General features: G+C 42.4%; 1 protein-coding gene across 1 annotated transcript in view; it reads left to right on the top strand.

Moving 5' to 3' along the window:
* DIS3L (DIS3 like exosome 3'-5' exoribonuclease) overlaps window positions 1-14,012 on the top strand; it is a 79,496-nt gene that overhangs the window by 58,383 nt on the left and 7,101 nt on the right. Inside the window, exons 6-12 of the mRNA XM_011940559.1 lie at window positions 16-94; window positions 1,014-1,193; window positions 4,414-4,583; window positions 6,765-6,926; window positions 9,216-9,463; window positions 10,027-10,119; window positions 12,379-12,912. Coding sequence (XP_011795949.1) covers window positions 16-94; window positions 1,014-1,193; window positions 4,414-4,583; window positions 6,765-6,926; window positions 9,216-9,463; window positions 10,027-10,119; window positions 12,379-12,912 — 1,466 coding nt within the window. The remainder of the gene's footprint in view (window positions 1-15; window positions 95-1,013; window positions 1,194-4,413; window positions 4,584-6,764; window positions 6,927-9,215; window positions 9,464-10,026; window positions 10,120-12,378; window positions 12,913-14,012) is intronic.

The raw sequence follows: 14,012 nt of genomic DNA, 5'->3' as shown, positions 1-14,012 counted from the left end.
TTTTTATGATTTTAGGGAATTCTGAATGTCAACAAACACAGAGCCCAAATAGAAGCTTTTGTTCGACTTCAGGGAGCCAGCAGTAAAGATTCAGGTTCAGTATAAACCTTACATAAATGTCCGTACTCCTTTTTTATTCTGACGTTATACAATGAAGAAAGCAAAGTGGAAATTGTCATGTCATATGTGCCTTGTTATGTATGCCTACATACATTGGGTATGTGGGATTGTCATGGGGGGGTTCCCCTAGCTTTTTGTCTATAATTTCTAATTTTATTGTAATAAATTTAAACTACAACACAGAGAAGCAAAGCAACTTGCCCAAGGTCACACACCTGCTAAGTGGTGGAGCTGAATTTGTAGCCAAGGCTGTTTGGCTGTGATGTTAACATATTACTCTGTGCTGCCTCAATGTGCTATATTGCTTTATTGGAGTAAATTTTTTTTAAGTAATAAAAATGAAAAAAAATGTGTAAATAAGTTGTGTCATAATCAGGTGTAGTTCTTAGTTCTGTAATGACAGGGTGAAAAAGAAAACCTGCTAGTCAAAGGAGCATGACTGGGTCGAGAGAGAATGAGAAACTGGCTTTCTTTGGGCCCTTGCTTGTCAGAATTCTCCCTGTCGGTTCTGCCCCATCTAGTTCCTCAGCCCATTGACCACTCCCTTGGCTGTGGAGGATCCTAAAGGTATTTGACAGAAGTCCAGCATAGGCTCACATAGTTGCATGCAGGGAACTAATACCTTTTTAAAAGGTAGTGAGGGGGGTGGGGGTATTTTTTTAAAAGATGATTGAGGGTGGCACTTATGAAAGCTCAATATACAGTATGACATGGTGCCAGCAATTCTTCATTCCTAACCTGCAGAACAAAAGAGGTTTGACTTTACCTTTGAAAGGACGAAACTTTACTTGCAGGAGTGCCAATTAGACTTTGAGTATGTTACGCACAGAATGCCTCACTGGTGTGCCATTCCCTCGGCTTTACGGGTTTTTTCTGTGCTGCCCCAAACACAGATTTAGTCAGTGACATCCTAATCCACGGGATGAAGGCTCGAAACCGCTCGATTCATGGAGATGTGGTAGTTGTGGAGCTACTCCCTAAAAATGAGTGGAAAGGAAGAACCGTAGCCCTGTGTGAGAATGACTGTGATGACAAGGCTTTGGGCGAGTCCCCAAGTGAGCCCATGCCTACAGGTGAGCCAGCTGGAGAGCCACTCCGATGTCCATTTTTCTTGTGGAATTATGTTTGTCTTCTCTTTAGCAATCCAGAAATACTGCCCTTATTTTATTTATTTATTTAATTTCAATTGACAAAAACTGTATTTATTGTGTATAATATGATTTTTTTGTGTGTATTTATTGTATATAATATGATGTTTTGATATAATACATTAGAGAATGGCTAGACTGAGCTAATTAACCCAGTGTGTTAACCTCACACACTGTGTGGTGAAAATACTTAAGATCTACTCTCTTAGCAGTTTTCAAGAAGACAGTACATTGTTATTAACTATAGTCACAGGTTGTACAATAATAGTTCCTAACACAAGATACAGTCTCTTCCCCTCCATTATCAGTTTCCCCTCTGCAGGTTTATTTTATTCTCATCAGTACCCAGATATGCTGTAATGGCTTTCCTCTTAAAATCAAACCAAAAATCCTCTCTGAGTCCCACGTCCCTTTCAGCTGCTGCCCCTTATCTTTAAAGTCAGAGTATAGTTAACTCTACATTCTCTCTTCCTCCCTGCCGGCCTCTCATGCCTGCCATTCTGACACCTCCCAAGCCCTACTTCTCTAAAGTTGTTCTTGCCAAGGTCACCAGTGACCCCACTGCCAGAGCACTGGTCAGCCTCCATCATCTGGAAGCTATCAGCAGCATTTGGCTGGGGGGCCTCTGCCTTCCATGGGGCTTCTCCCAGTTCTCCCACCCAGCTGGCTGCTCTTCTCAATTCTCCTCCTGGCTCTGCATCTCATTGTCCTCTTGGATATGCAAGGGCCCCACGCTGGATCTTCTGTTCTCTGCACTCTCCCCCTTGGGGATCTCCTGCAGTCCTTTCATTTTGTATCTCTGGCCCTTCCTCGGCTTCTGGTTTTGTTTACTCAGTTGTCTATTTGGCATCTTCCCCTCAGACTTAACAGGTACCACACAGACTCCTGATTTCACCCTAGACCTGGTGTTCCCCACGTGTCCCCCAGTCTCAGTAAAGGGCAAATTCATTCTTGGAGTTGGTCAACCCAAGACACTTTGGGGTTATCCTTTACATTTTTTTTTTTTAACTCATCAGCAAATGCTGGCAGCTCCAACTCTAATGCATGGCCTGAATTCAGCCACCTGCCACACTTCCCCCACAGCTCTCCCACTTCAGTCCATTGGCACCTCAGGACTGTTGCAGCAGCCTCCTCACTGCTCTCCCTGCTCCCACCATTGCCCCTCCCCATGTAGTGTTTTCTCCACTCAGACACTCAATGATCCTTCAGAAAGTGAGTTGAGGAACTGGGTGCTGTGGCTCACGCCTGTAATCCCAGCACTTTGGGAGGCTGAGGTGGATGGATCACTTGAGGTCAGCAGTTCGAGACCAGCCTGGCCAACATGGTAAAACCCTGTCTCTACTAAAAATACAAAAATTAGCCGGGTGTGGTGGTGCACACCTGTAGTCCCAGCTACTGGGAAGCTGAGGCACAAGAATTGCTTGAACCCAGGAGGCGGAGGTTGCAGTGAGCTAAGATCACGCCACTGCACTCCAGCCTGGGCAAGAGAGTGAGACATTGTCTCCAAAAAAGAAAAAAGAAAAAGAAAGTGAGATTTGGCTCCTCTCATTTCTCTGCTCAAAACTCTTCAATGGCTGGTTCCTGTTTCACTCAGAATAAAATCCAAAGTCCTTACCATGGCCTACAAGGTCCCACCAGCTGAGGCCGCCTTCTGCCATTTTCCCCTTCATGCTTCTGCTCCAGCTGCATTGAAGACTTGTTCTTTCTACCACCTGGATGAAGCTTTCCCCAAATATCCTCACGTCTGTTTTCCTCACTTCCCTCAAGTCGCTGTTCAAATGTCACTTTATTTAAAATAGCTGCCACTTCTGACCCTCTGTCACTCTTGGTCACCTTACCCTACCTTGTATCTTTCTCAGCAACTGTCACAACTTCACAATTTTTTTTTTTTGATCTATTTTCCACCCCCACAGACACCCAAACTGATTTTTTATAAACGCCATGAAATCAGGGCCTTACCTGTTATGATACTGCTATACTCCCTGTACCTAGAACAAAAAGCCTCATACCTGGTAGGAGTGCAATAAATATTTGTGAAAAACAAAAGAAAAAAGGATATTTTTAACTATTGAAGTTTGGTCTCGGCTTCAGTCAGTGATGATTGGAAGTGTTGTGTATCAGTCTTATGATCTGTATACTTTTCTGTGTGTAATGGACCAAATGAGATTGGCTGGTGAGAGAAGGCAAGAAAGACTGAAACTGCGCAGTTGAGAGCGTGGTTTAAAACCAGAGTGAAAATCATTGACTTTTCCCAATATACCAAAACGAGATTGATAAGATAATGGCAACAGAGAGAAAATGGGACAAGTGGATATTCTAAATGTTATCTCAGGAAGAGAGAGCATACTGACAATGTTATTTAAAAAGTTAGCCGTCTTTGCTGGGCATAATGGCACGTGCCCATAGACCCAGCTACCCAGGAGGATGGATCGAGCCCAGGAGTTTACGAATGTAACGTACCATGATAGTGTCTGTGAATAGCCAGTGCACTCTAGCCTATGCAGCATAGTGAGATCCTGTTTCTTAAAAAGAAAGAAAGAGAAAGAGAGAGAGAAAGAAAGAAAGAGAAACAAAAAGAGTTTTTAAATTATCCATCTTTACAATAAAATACCAAGAAGGCAAATCTTAAAACATACCTTTCTTCTTGTTGTTGTGTGTGTTTTGAATTTTGTTTATGTGTTTGTTTTTGAGACAGAGTCTCACTCTGCTGCCCAGGCTAGAGTGTAGTGGCACCATCTTGGCTCACTGCAACTTCCACCTCCCAGGTTCAGGCAATTCTCCTGCCTCAGCCTCCTGAACAGCTGTGATTACAGGTGCACACCACCATGCCCAGCTAATTTTTGTATTTTTAGTAGAGGTGGGGTTTCACCATGTTGGCCAGGCTGGTCTTGAACTCCTGGCCTCACATGATCCTCCTGCCTCAGCCTCCCAAAGTGCTGGGATTACAGGCATGAGCCACCATGCCTGGCCGTTATTGTTGTTAATAAAAGCTTCCTTTCAAAAACGTTCTTAAGTTGGGTGGATGTGCTTGAAAAAAAATAGGACAGTGTATTTCTTTTTCTTTTCCTTATTGCCTGAGGTGGTCAGAGTCCAACTAGGTGCCACCTAACTAGTTAATGCCTTGTTTTGTTTTGTTTTCCCAAAGGTCGAGTGGTGGGCATACTTCAGAAGAACTGGCGGGATTATGTGGTGACATTTCCATCCAAAGAAGAGGTCCAATCTCAGGGCAAAAATGCTCAGAAAATCCTGGTTACACCTTGGGATTACAGAATTCCCAAAATTCGAATTAGCACTCAGCAAGCAGAAGCCCTTCAGGTAGCTGGCATTCTACCTCTACTATGGAATCTCTACTCTTCTGTCTTTGCCAGCTTTTTAGCAGTACCAGAAAGCATTATTAATTCTTTTGCATATAAGGAAATAAATTATTGATGGCATCTGGCATTCCAAGATACTGGGATGTGTTTTTTGGGGGGTTTTTTGTTTCGTTTTGTTTTTCCAAGACAGAGTCTCACTCTGTCCCCCAGGCTGGAGTGCAGTGGTGCGATCTTGGCTTATTGCAACCGCCGCCTCCCGGATTCAAGCAATTCCCCTGCCTCAGCCTCCTGAGTAACTGGGATTACAGGCTCCCACCACCGCGCCCAACTGATTTTTGTATTTTTAGTAGAGATAGGGTTTCACTATGTTGGCCAGGCCAGTTTTGAACTCCTGACCTCATGATCTGCCACCTCTGCCTACCAAAGTGCTGGAATTACAGGTGTGAGCTACCATGCCCGGCTGTGTTTTTATGTTTTTTAATTTGTTTTTTGTAGAGATGGGGTCTCACTTTGTTGCACAGGCTGGTCTTGAACTCCTGACCTCAAGCAATCCTCCTACCTTGGCCCCCCAAAGTGCTGGAATCACAGGCATGAGCCACTGTGCCCAGCCCCAAGATTCTGTTTTTTAAAAATTCTAAATATATGAGAACCATCCATTAAATAGTCTGTGGTTAATAAATTCAGGCCAGAGAGAAATTGTCCTAGAAAGAGCTGTGTAGGACAACCAGAGAGAACATACATTATCCAGCTGTCCAACACAGAAACTTTCAATAGATACACTTTGCCAACACTAACAAGCTTTCCTCCAGCAAGCAATATAGAAATACGATCACTCTGCCCTGTAGGGATGATGTAGTGGTACTTCACATAATTGATTATCCATAAAGGAATATAGCACTGGAGAGAAGACATAAACAAGAAGGTTAGACATTAACCTCTACTTGTGTCAAAGAGTATGGGCATTGCCCAATTTAATTCCCCCTGATATTTTACAGTTTGTAAATGAGACACTAAAGCAGGATGTCCCTGGCCAGTAACCTGGCCATTGTACTTTTTACATCTTGAAGCCTTATACAGGCTCTCCAGGCCAGTTGCACCTAATATGTTTTCCATTCCCATGGTTTGCTAGAATTTTGGGGTAGTGGGGATTCAGTTTACACTGACACCTTCTTCTCCACCAAAGACCATCTTAAGAGGTCTTCAAAAAGGCCAGGTGCAGTGGTTCATGCCTGTAATTCTAGCACTTTGGGAGGCCGAGGCAGGTGGATCACTTGAGGCCAGGAGTTCAAGACCAGCCTGGGCCGGGCGCGGTGGTTCGCACCTATAATCCCAGCACTTTGGGAGGCCAAGGCGGGCAGATCACGAGGTCAGGAGATTGAGACCATGCTCGCTAACTCAGTGAAACCCTGTCTCTACTAAAAATACAAAAAATTAGCCGGGCATGGTGGCAGGCACCTATAGTCCCAGCTACTCAGGAGGCTGAGGCAGGAGAATCGCTTGAACCCGGGAGGCAGAGGTTGCAGTGAGCCGAGATTGTGCCGTTGCACTCCAGCCTCGGTAAAAAGAGCGAAACTCCGTCCCAAAAAAAAAAAAAAAAAAAAAAAAATTCCAAAAATTAGCTGGGCATGGTGGTACACGCTTGTAATCCCAGCTATGTGAGAGGCTGAGGCAGGAGGATCACTTGAACCCGGGAGGCACAGGCTGCAGTAAGCTAAGATAGCGCCACTGCATTCCAGCCTGGGTGACACAGCAAGACTCCATCTCAAAAAAAAAAATCGACTTCAAAGAAATTAGGAGCTACCTCCCACACACAAAACATTAAGATTGTTGTTTTAAAACTTAATTTGGATCATGCATAATTGAGTTTTCCCCTCATGTTGCAAGTGTTAACTAGAATGTATTACAGTCGGCTCTCTTTAGCAGACTAAAATTTCCAGCCCTCTTCATTGACTTAGAGAGGTAATGCCTCCCTTCAAAGCACTGGGTCAAGCATTTCATCCCATCTGGCAATTTAGTAATAGGAAGAATGAAAAACAAAAAAAAACCCTACTGTACACCACTATTTGCAACTGGCCACTCTCTTTGGAACCCAGTGCTGTTTGCCTCTCGTTTGTTTGATGCCTCTGATTGACCCACTTACCTCCTGGTGCTCAGCTGTGTTTTGTTTTTTCCTTTTGTGCAGGACTTCAGGGTGGTCGTGCGCATCGATTCTTGGGAGTCAACGTCTGTGTATCCAAATGGACATTTTGTGCGTGTTTTAGGAAGAATTGGAGATCTGGAAGGCGAAATTGCAACCATCCTGGTGGAAAACAGTATTTCAGTCATCCCTTTCTCAGAAGCTCAGGTCGGATTTTCCAGAAACCTTTGGTCTAGTGACATTTTCTTTTTTCTTTTGTTGTTGTTTCATCATTAAGAAAGAAAAGTCTCTGTGCTATGTAACAACCCACTGTGTTAAGCCACAGATAATGGAAAAATCTCACTCCTGTTTATTCTATATTTGGACCAAACTGAAGTCAGCTTCAAGTGTAGAATTAGTTTTCTATAGCCTCATAGCTCTCAAATTTTTATATTTTTCAACTAGGCTTAAAAATGATATGTCAGTGTCTTATAGTCAATATACATCCATCCCCAGCAACTACAAGGACACGTAGTTACAGACCCAACTGAGCTCCACACTCTCTGTCCAAATCATTCAACCAGAGGCTGCATAAAGCTGCAGGGGGTGGATTCCTGGGATCTGTACATCTCTGACCCATGGGTCAAAAATTATGCTCATTATGAAACAGTTTTGGTGAACCTTTACAGAAAACAAAAATCCCATAAACATAAAACATCAGCTATTTCCATCATTTCATGATCTTTTAAAACCCTCATAAATCTTGTGTATTATTCTTACATGACTGTATTCATCATGTGCATGCACTGATTTCTGTTCTGCTTCTTTCACTTAAAATTATTTTTATATATTGACATAGCCTACTTATTTTAATGATAATGGTAAATTATGGTATATTGACATACCCTAGTTTGCTTAAGCATTTCTCAATTGTTGGGCATTCAGCTGTTTAATGTTTCAGTATTATAAAAAAATGTAGGCTGGGTGCGGTGGCTCACGCCTGTAATCCCAGCACTTTGGGAGGCCGAGGCGGGTGAATCACCAGGTCAGAAGTTTGAGACCAGCCTGGCCAACATGATGAAAACCCATCTCTACTAAAAACACACAAAAAATTAGCTGGGCATAGTGGTGGGTACCTGTAATCCCAGCTACTCGAGAGTCTGAGGCAGGAGAATTGCTTGAACCCGGGAGGCGGAGGTTGCAGTGAGCCGAGATCGTGCCGCTGCACTCCAGCCCCAGCGATAGAGTGAGGCTCCGTCTAAAAAATAAAAAATAAAAAAGTTACTTCGAACATTTTTATAAACACTGCTTTTAATTTCTTTTTTTTTTCTTTTTCTTCTTCTTTTTTTTTTTTTTTTTAGATGGAGGGTTGCTCTATCACCCAGGCTGGAGTGCAGTGGCAAGATCTCGGCTCACTGCAACCTCTGCCTCCTGGGTTCAAGCAATTCTCCTGCCTCAGCCACCCAAGTAGCTAGGACTACAGGCGCCCGCCACCACACCTGGCTAATTTTTTGTATTTTTAGTAGAGATGGGGTTTCACCATGTTAGCTAGGATGGTCTTGATCTCCTGACCTCGTGATCCGCCCGCCTCAACCTCCCAAAGTGCTGGGATTACAGGCATGAGCCACCACGTCCGGCCTGCTTTTTAATTTCTTTTTGATCATTCTCTTGGAATGTAATCCTTAAAGTGAGATTACCAAGTCAAAGGGTATAAAAGATTTAAATAACTTCTAACATGTACTAGCAGATTGTTCTCCAGAAAATTTGGATCCATTTGCGTTGCCATAAGGAGTGTCTGGGTGTTCTTATTTTCATTATAGTTTTTCACAGAATAGGAGCTATCATAGCAAACTATTTTAGAATATTTTACATCATTAAATTTTTATATTTAACATTAGTTTCTGGAAATTATTTGTTGACTTGTTTGGCAGCTCTTAGTGAAAATGTTACAATAAAATAAAGTGTGAGCTATAGATCACAGGACTAGAATTTTCTCTTCCCTTTGAGCCTACTTAACTGCAGATTGATGGCTTAAACAGATAATAATGGAGAGAAAATGTCCTAGATAGGTCTTGTATAAAATTATCTTTAAGGGGTAAGCTTTTAATATTTGGAACATGTTGATTATTTTTTCAAGTCTTAAATTTAAAGCTTGACTACATTTAAACGAATGGATCATTTGAAAATGGGCTACATGTGGTACTCTTGTTCCAAGCCCCTGTAACTAAAGAGACTGGTAGAAGTTGTGGGACATTTTCTGTCCAAATGTAAGGGTCTTCAGGGGTATGGGACTTAGTCTTTCTTGTTGACTCCTGATTTTCCAGAGCCCAGCACAGTACCCCGGATATCTGAGGCACCTAATAAACAATTATTGATCAAAGGAAGCCAACATAGGTTGATGCAGAAGGTAATTGAGAATGAATGAATTTCTGTGTGGTCGCATTGAGAATATCAGTGAGTGGATTTTTACAGAAATTTATGGTGCATGAATTGCTGAGTATTCGACCTCTCATACAGATGTGTGAGATGCCGGAAAACACACCAGAAAATCCCTGGAAAGTGAGTCGTGAAGAGGAACAAAAACGTAAAGACTTGAGGAAAAGCCATCTCGTATTCAGCATTGACCCCAAAGGTTGTGAAGATGTGGATGACACACTTTCAATCAGAAGCTTAAATAATGGCAACCTGGAACTTGGAGTCCACATCGCAGATGTAACACACTTTGTGGCACCAAATTCTTATATTGATATTGAAGCTAGAACAAGGTAATGCTATTTGAAATCAGCTCTATGGTTGTATATATGTGACTGTGTATTTTGTGTCTGTACTAGTTTCAGGTGTTCAAAGATCTCATGTTTGTGTAATTCTGAAGGTCCCTTCCAGAAAAAAAAAAAAAGTTGAGGTCCACTCCCCATTTTCGTTTAGAAAAACAGTACCTTGATCAATTTACCTTTCCTTTTTAATGTAACCTTTTCACACATTGTTTCCTACTAAACTGAAATGGGTTAAATTTTCATGTAGTAATATACTATTTTATAAAAATGCTGGATCATTACACTCCAATTTTTCTTATACAACAAAGATTCACTGTCACTTGCTGTTTCTTTCTCTTATCAGTGGAAGACTATTCAGCCCAAAGCAGTATCACTTAGAAAAATGGGACCATGGGAATAGTTTTATTACCCAGTCTGCTGCACTTTTTGAAATAGCAACAGCCTTGGGGAATCTGTAGTGAGATTTTGGCCATTTACCTCCCTGCGGCCCACACAGTCAGCAGTTCTGCTTCTCCCTGCTGAAGGTCGCATTGCCGCGTGTGTGTCATTCACAGGGCCACCACTTACTATCTAGCAGATCGTCGCTATGACATGCTGCCTTCCGTCCTCAGTGCCGATTTGTGTTCCCTTCTGGGAGGCGTTGATAGGTGAGTTTATGGCTTTTGTCTTCAAAGCTTGTCCTGGCCTTTCTGTGGCTCTGGATACTGCCTGCTTCTGGCCTCATTTTTCTTCTCTGCTCTGCCCCACCCCAGCCCTGGGCCTCCCCTCTGATCTCTCAACACCACCCCTGACCCCAACCCCACACCACTTATCTTCAGGCAGCTTTATTTCTCCAGCCTTCCCTACCTTTCCCCTCCTCTCTTCTGTCTGCTAGCAGTGGGGCTGCATCTCCCTCTGTTGCTGGCTTTTTAAAGTCGACTAAAATCTGAGAACAAATGTGTGTAGCTTTGTGCTTATGCATTGCCCGGATGAAGTTGTTTGGCATGAGGATCGTGAACTTGGGGAGTTTTTTGTTTGTTCATTTGTTAAGGTTAAAATTTATGTTTCTCTTTGAATAGGTAATAGAATCATATAGGCCCGAACTCGTATGTCCCAAGAGGTATTTAATGAAAGGTTCCTCCCTATCACTTTCCCTCATTTACCAGTTCCATATTAGTTTTTCTAGATCTATTACACACACAAATATGCATATGTGATCTTTGTTTTTTACACAAATGGTTGCATTATATATATACTGTTTAGCACCTTCCTTTTTAAAAAAAACTTACTGGTATCTTGGAGATCATTCCGTATTAATAACGGTTGCACTATCTATGGAAATTTTGATAGTTTCCCGTATTTTGGTATTACAAGCAAACCTGTACAGAGTTAACTTTGAACATAAGTCATTTCACATTTTCATTTTTACTTTTATTTTTGGAGACTGAGTTTCACATATTGCCAAGGCTGGTCTTGAACTCCTGTGCTCAAGTGATCCTCCTGCCTTGGCCTCCCAAAATGCTGGGATTATAGATGTAAGCCACCATGCCCAGCCCATTTCACATTTTTTAAAATACAGTACATGTGAAAGAGAAATTCCCATATTTGATTATGGGATCTCTGTGTCAAGAGTATGTGCATTTGTGTTTAGATCAGTATAATCAAATTGCCCTCCTTAAATGTTCCACCAATTCTATTCCTGTCGCTAATGTATGAGAGTGCGTATTTTCCCACAGCCTTGCCAGCACAGTATGTTGTAGTTTTTTATCTTTGCCAATTTGATAGATGAAAAATGGTATCTTAGATTGGTTTTAATTTGCAGTATGAATAAAGCTAACCATTTTTTGTATGTTTAACAGTCACTTATGTATCCCTTTCTGTTAACTACTTTATATTCTTTGCCCATTTTTCTTTTGGATTCAAGATCAATTACTAATTAATTTGTAAAAGCTCTTTACATATTAGGAAAATTATTCCTGTGTTTTTTTTTTGAGTTCCAAATGTATACTTTTTTAATAAAATGACTTGGTGGCAAAGAGTTTTTTTTGCGAAATGAAATTTTTGCTAATTTAGCTGTCATCAAGACTGATGTCACAGTTCAGTGTCATCCTGTAGGATTTGCAAGACTTTGCTCTAACTTACTGAGCTAAAAAGACTTGACTCTATCAGTGTCATGCTTTTCTAATCAAAATGGAGGACATGGCCGGGCACGGTGGCTCACACCTGTAATCTTAGCACTTCAGGAGGCCGAGGTGGGTGGATTGCCAGAGCTCAGGAGTTTGAGACCAGCCTGGGCAACACAGTGAAACCGTGTCTCTACTATAATAGAAAAAATTAGCTGGGCGTAGTGGTACATACCTGTAGTCCCAGCTACTCTGGAGGCTGAGGCAGGAGAATCACTTGAACCTGGAAGAGGTAGGTTGCAGTGAGCCAAGATAGCACACTGCACTCCACCCTGGGCAACAGAGCGAGACTCCATCTCAAGAAAAAAAAAAAATGGAGGACATAAAGTAGGGTTTGTAATGTCACATATGAACTCATTTCAAATTTGTTCAGAGCTCAACAGAACCCGGTCTAACTGTTGTTTTAATTTAAAATATTTTTTGATTTAGTTGTAAGGTGGTTGGATTGACAAATCAAACCAGAAACCTGTAGCTTTGTAATTTGTTTTAAGTTACAGTTAGCTCAAATTCTACTTGCTTCAAAAATAGAAGACTTAGGTGGGGCATGGTGGCTCACACCTGTAATCCCAGCACTTTGGGCAGGAGAATTGCTCAAACCCAGGAGATTGAGGCAACAGTGAGCAGCAATCATGCCATTGCACTCCAGCCTGGGTGACGGAGCAAGACCCTGTCTCAAACAAAACAAAACAAAACAAAAGCCAGATGAATGTAATAGTGATGTTGTCAATGTTACTGTTTTTGTAGGTATGCTGTAAGCATCATGTGGGAACTGGATAAAACCTCTTATGAAATTAAGGAAGTGTGGTATGGCAGAACCATTATTCGATCAGCGTACAAACTGTTCTATGAAGCAGCCCAAGAACTACTGGATGGAAATTTTAGTGTTGTTGATGATATTCCAGAATTCAAAGACTTGGATGAGAAGAACAGACAAGCTAAGCTGGAGGAGTTAGTGTGGGCAATTGGAAAGCTGACCGACATAGCTCGCCATGTCAGAGCTAAACGAGACGGATGTGGTGCCCTGGAACTGGAAGGGGTAGAGGTTCGCGTACAGCTAGATGACAAAAAAAACATTCATGACCTCATCCCCAAGCAGCCCCTGGAAGTCCATGAGACAGTGGCTGAATGCATGATCCTGGCCAACCACTGGGTCGCCAAGAAGATCTGGGAGAGCTTCCCTCATCAGGCCTTGCTGCGCCGGCACCCTCCTCCACACCAGGAGTTCTTTTCAGAACTCCGGGAATGTGCTAAAGCCAAAGGCTTCTTCATAGATACACGGTATTCCTCTTTTGAGGGGGCAGAGAAATGGAGTGGCATGCTGTATGTTTATTTATCTTATAGTTGTTCTTAAAATGTGACAGCCAGATCTTTGACCAAAAAGAGAAAACAGATTGTTGGCTCTCCGCATTTTTTAAGACACATTTTTCTCTCTTCATTGTTATGTATAGAGACTTAAAACATGTTTATTTAGGCATAATTTTGTTCCTTGGTTTTTTATTTCATGTTTTTTTAGATAGAGTCTTGCCCTGTCACACTGGCTTGAGTGCAGTGGTGCGATCTCGGCTCACTGCAACCGCCACCTCCCAGGTTGAAATGATTCTCCTGCCTCAGGCTCCCGAGTAGCTGGGACTATAGGCACACGCCACCACGCCCAGCTATTTTTTTTGTATTTTTAGCAGACAGAGTTTCGCCATGTTGGCTAGGCTAGTCTCGAGCTCTTGACCTCAAGTGATCCACCTGCCTTGGCGTCCCAAACTGCTGAGATTATAGGCGTGAGCAACCACAATGGACATTTCGGCATAAATTTTGACCCACTACAATTTGGGGTTTTTTTTGTTTGTTTGGTTGGTTGGTGTTTGTTTGTTTGTTTGTTTGTTTTTGAGATAGAGTCTCGCTATGTCACCCAGGCTGGAGTGCAGTGGCACGATCTTGGCTCACTGCAACCTCCGCTTCCCAGGTTCAAGCGATTCTCACGCCTCAGCCTCCCGAGTATATGGGATTACAAGCGCATGCCACCATGATCGGCAAATGTTTGTATTTTTGGTAGAGATAGGGTTACACCATGTTGGTCAGGCTGGTCTCAAACTCCTGAGCTCGTGATCCGCCCACACGGTCTCCCAAAGTGCTGGGATTATAGTTATGAGCCACCGTGTGCGGCTGGCCTGCCATAATTTGCAATACAGAAGTAGGGAACCTGTTAGTTACCCTTGATTTAATTTCATCTACCCCTTAAGTTATGAAGAATTAATCCTATTTATTTCAATAATTTATTTTATTTTATTTTTTTTTTGAGACAGAGTCTCGCTCTGTCGCCCAGGCTGGAGTGCAGTGGCCAGACCTCAGCTCACTGCAAGCTCCGCCTCCTGGGTTCACGCCAT

This window comes from Colobus angolensis, unplaced genomic scaffold, assembly GCF_000951035.1.
Source record: "Colobus angolensis palliatus isolate OR3802 unplaced genomic scaffold, Cang.pa_1.0 Scaffold19, whole genome shotgun sequence".
NCBI lineage: Eukaryota > Metazoa > Chordata > Mammalia > Primates > Cercopithecidae > Colobus > Colobus angolensis.
Note: the sequence above shows the minus strand (reverse complement) of the source record. Positions and strands in the feature narration are given on the sequence as shown.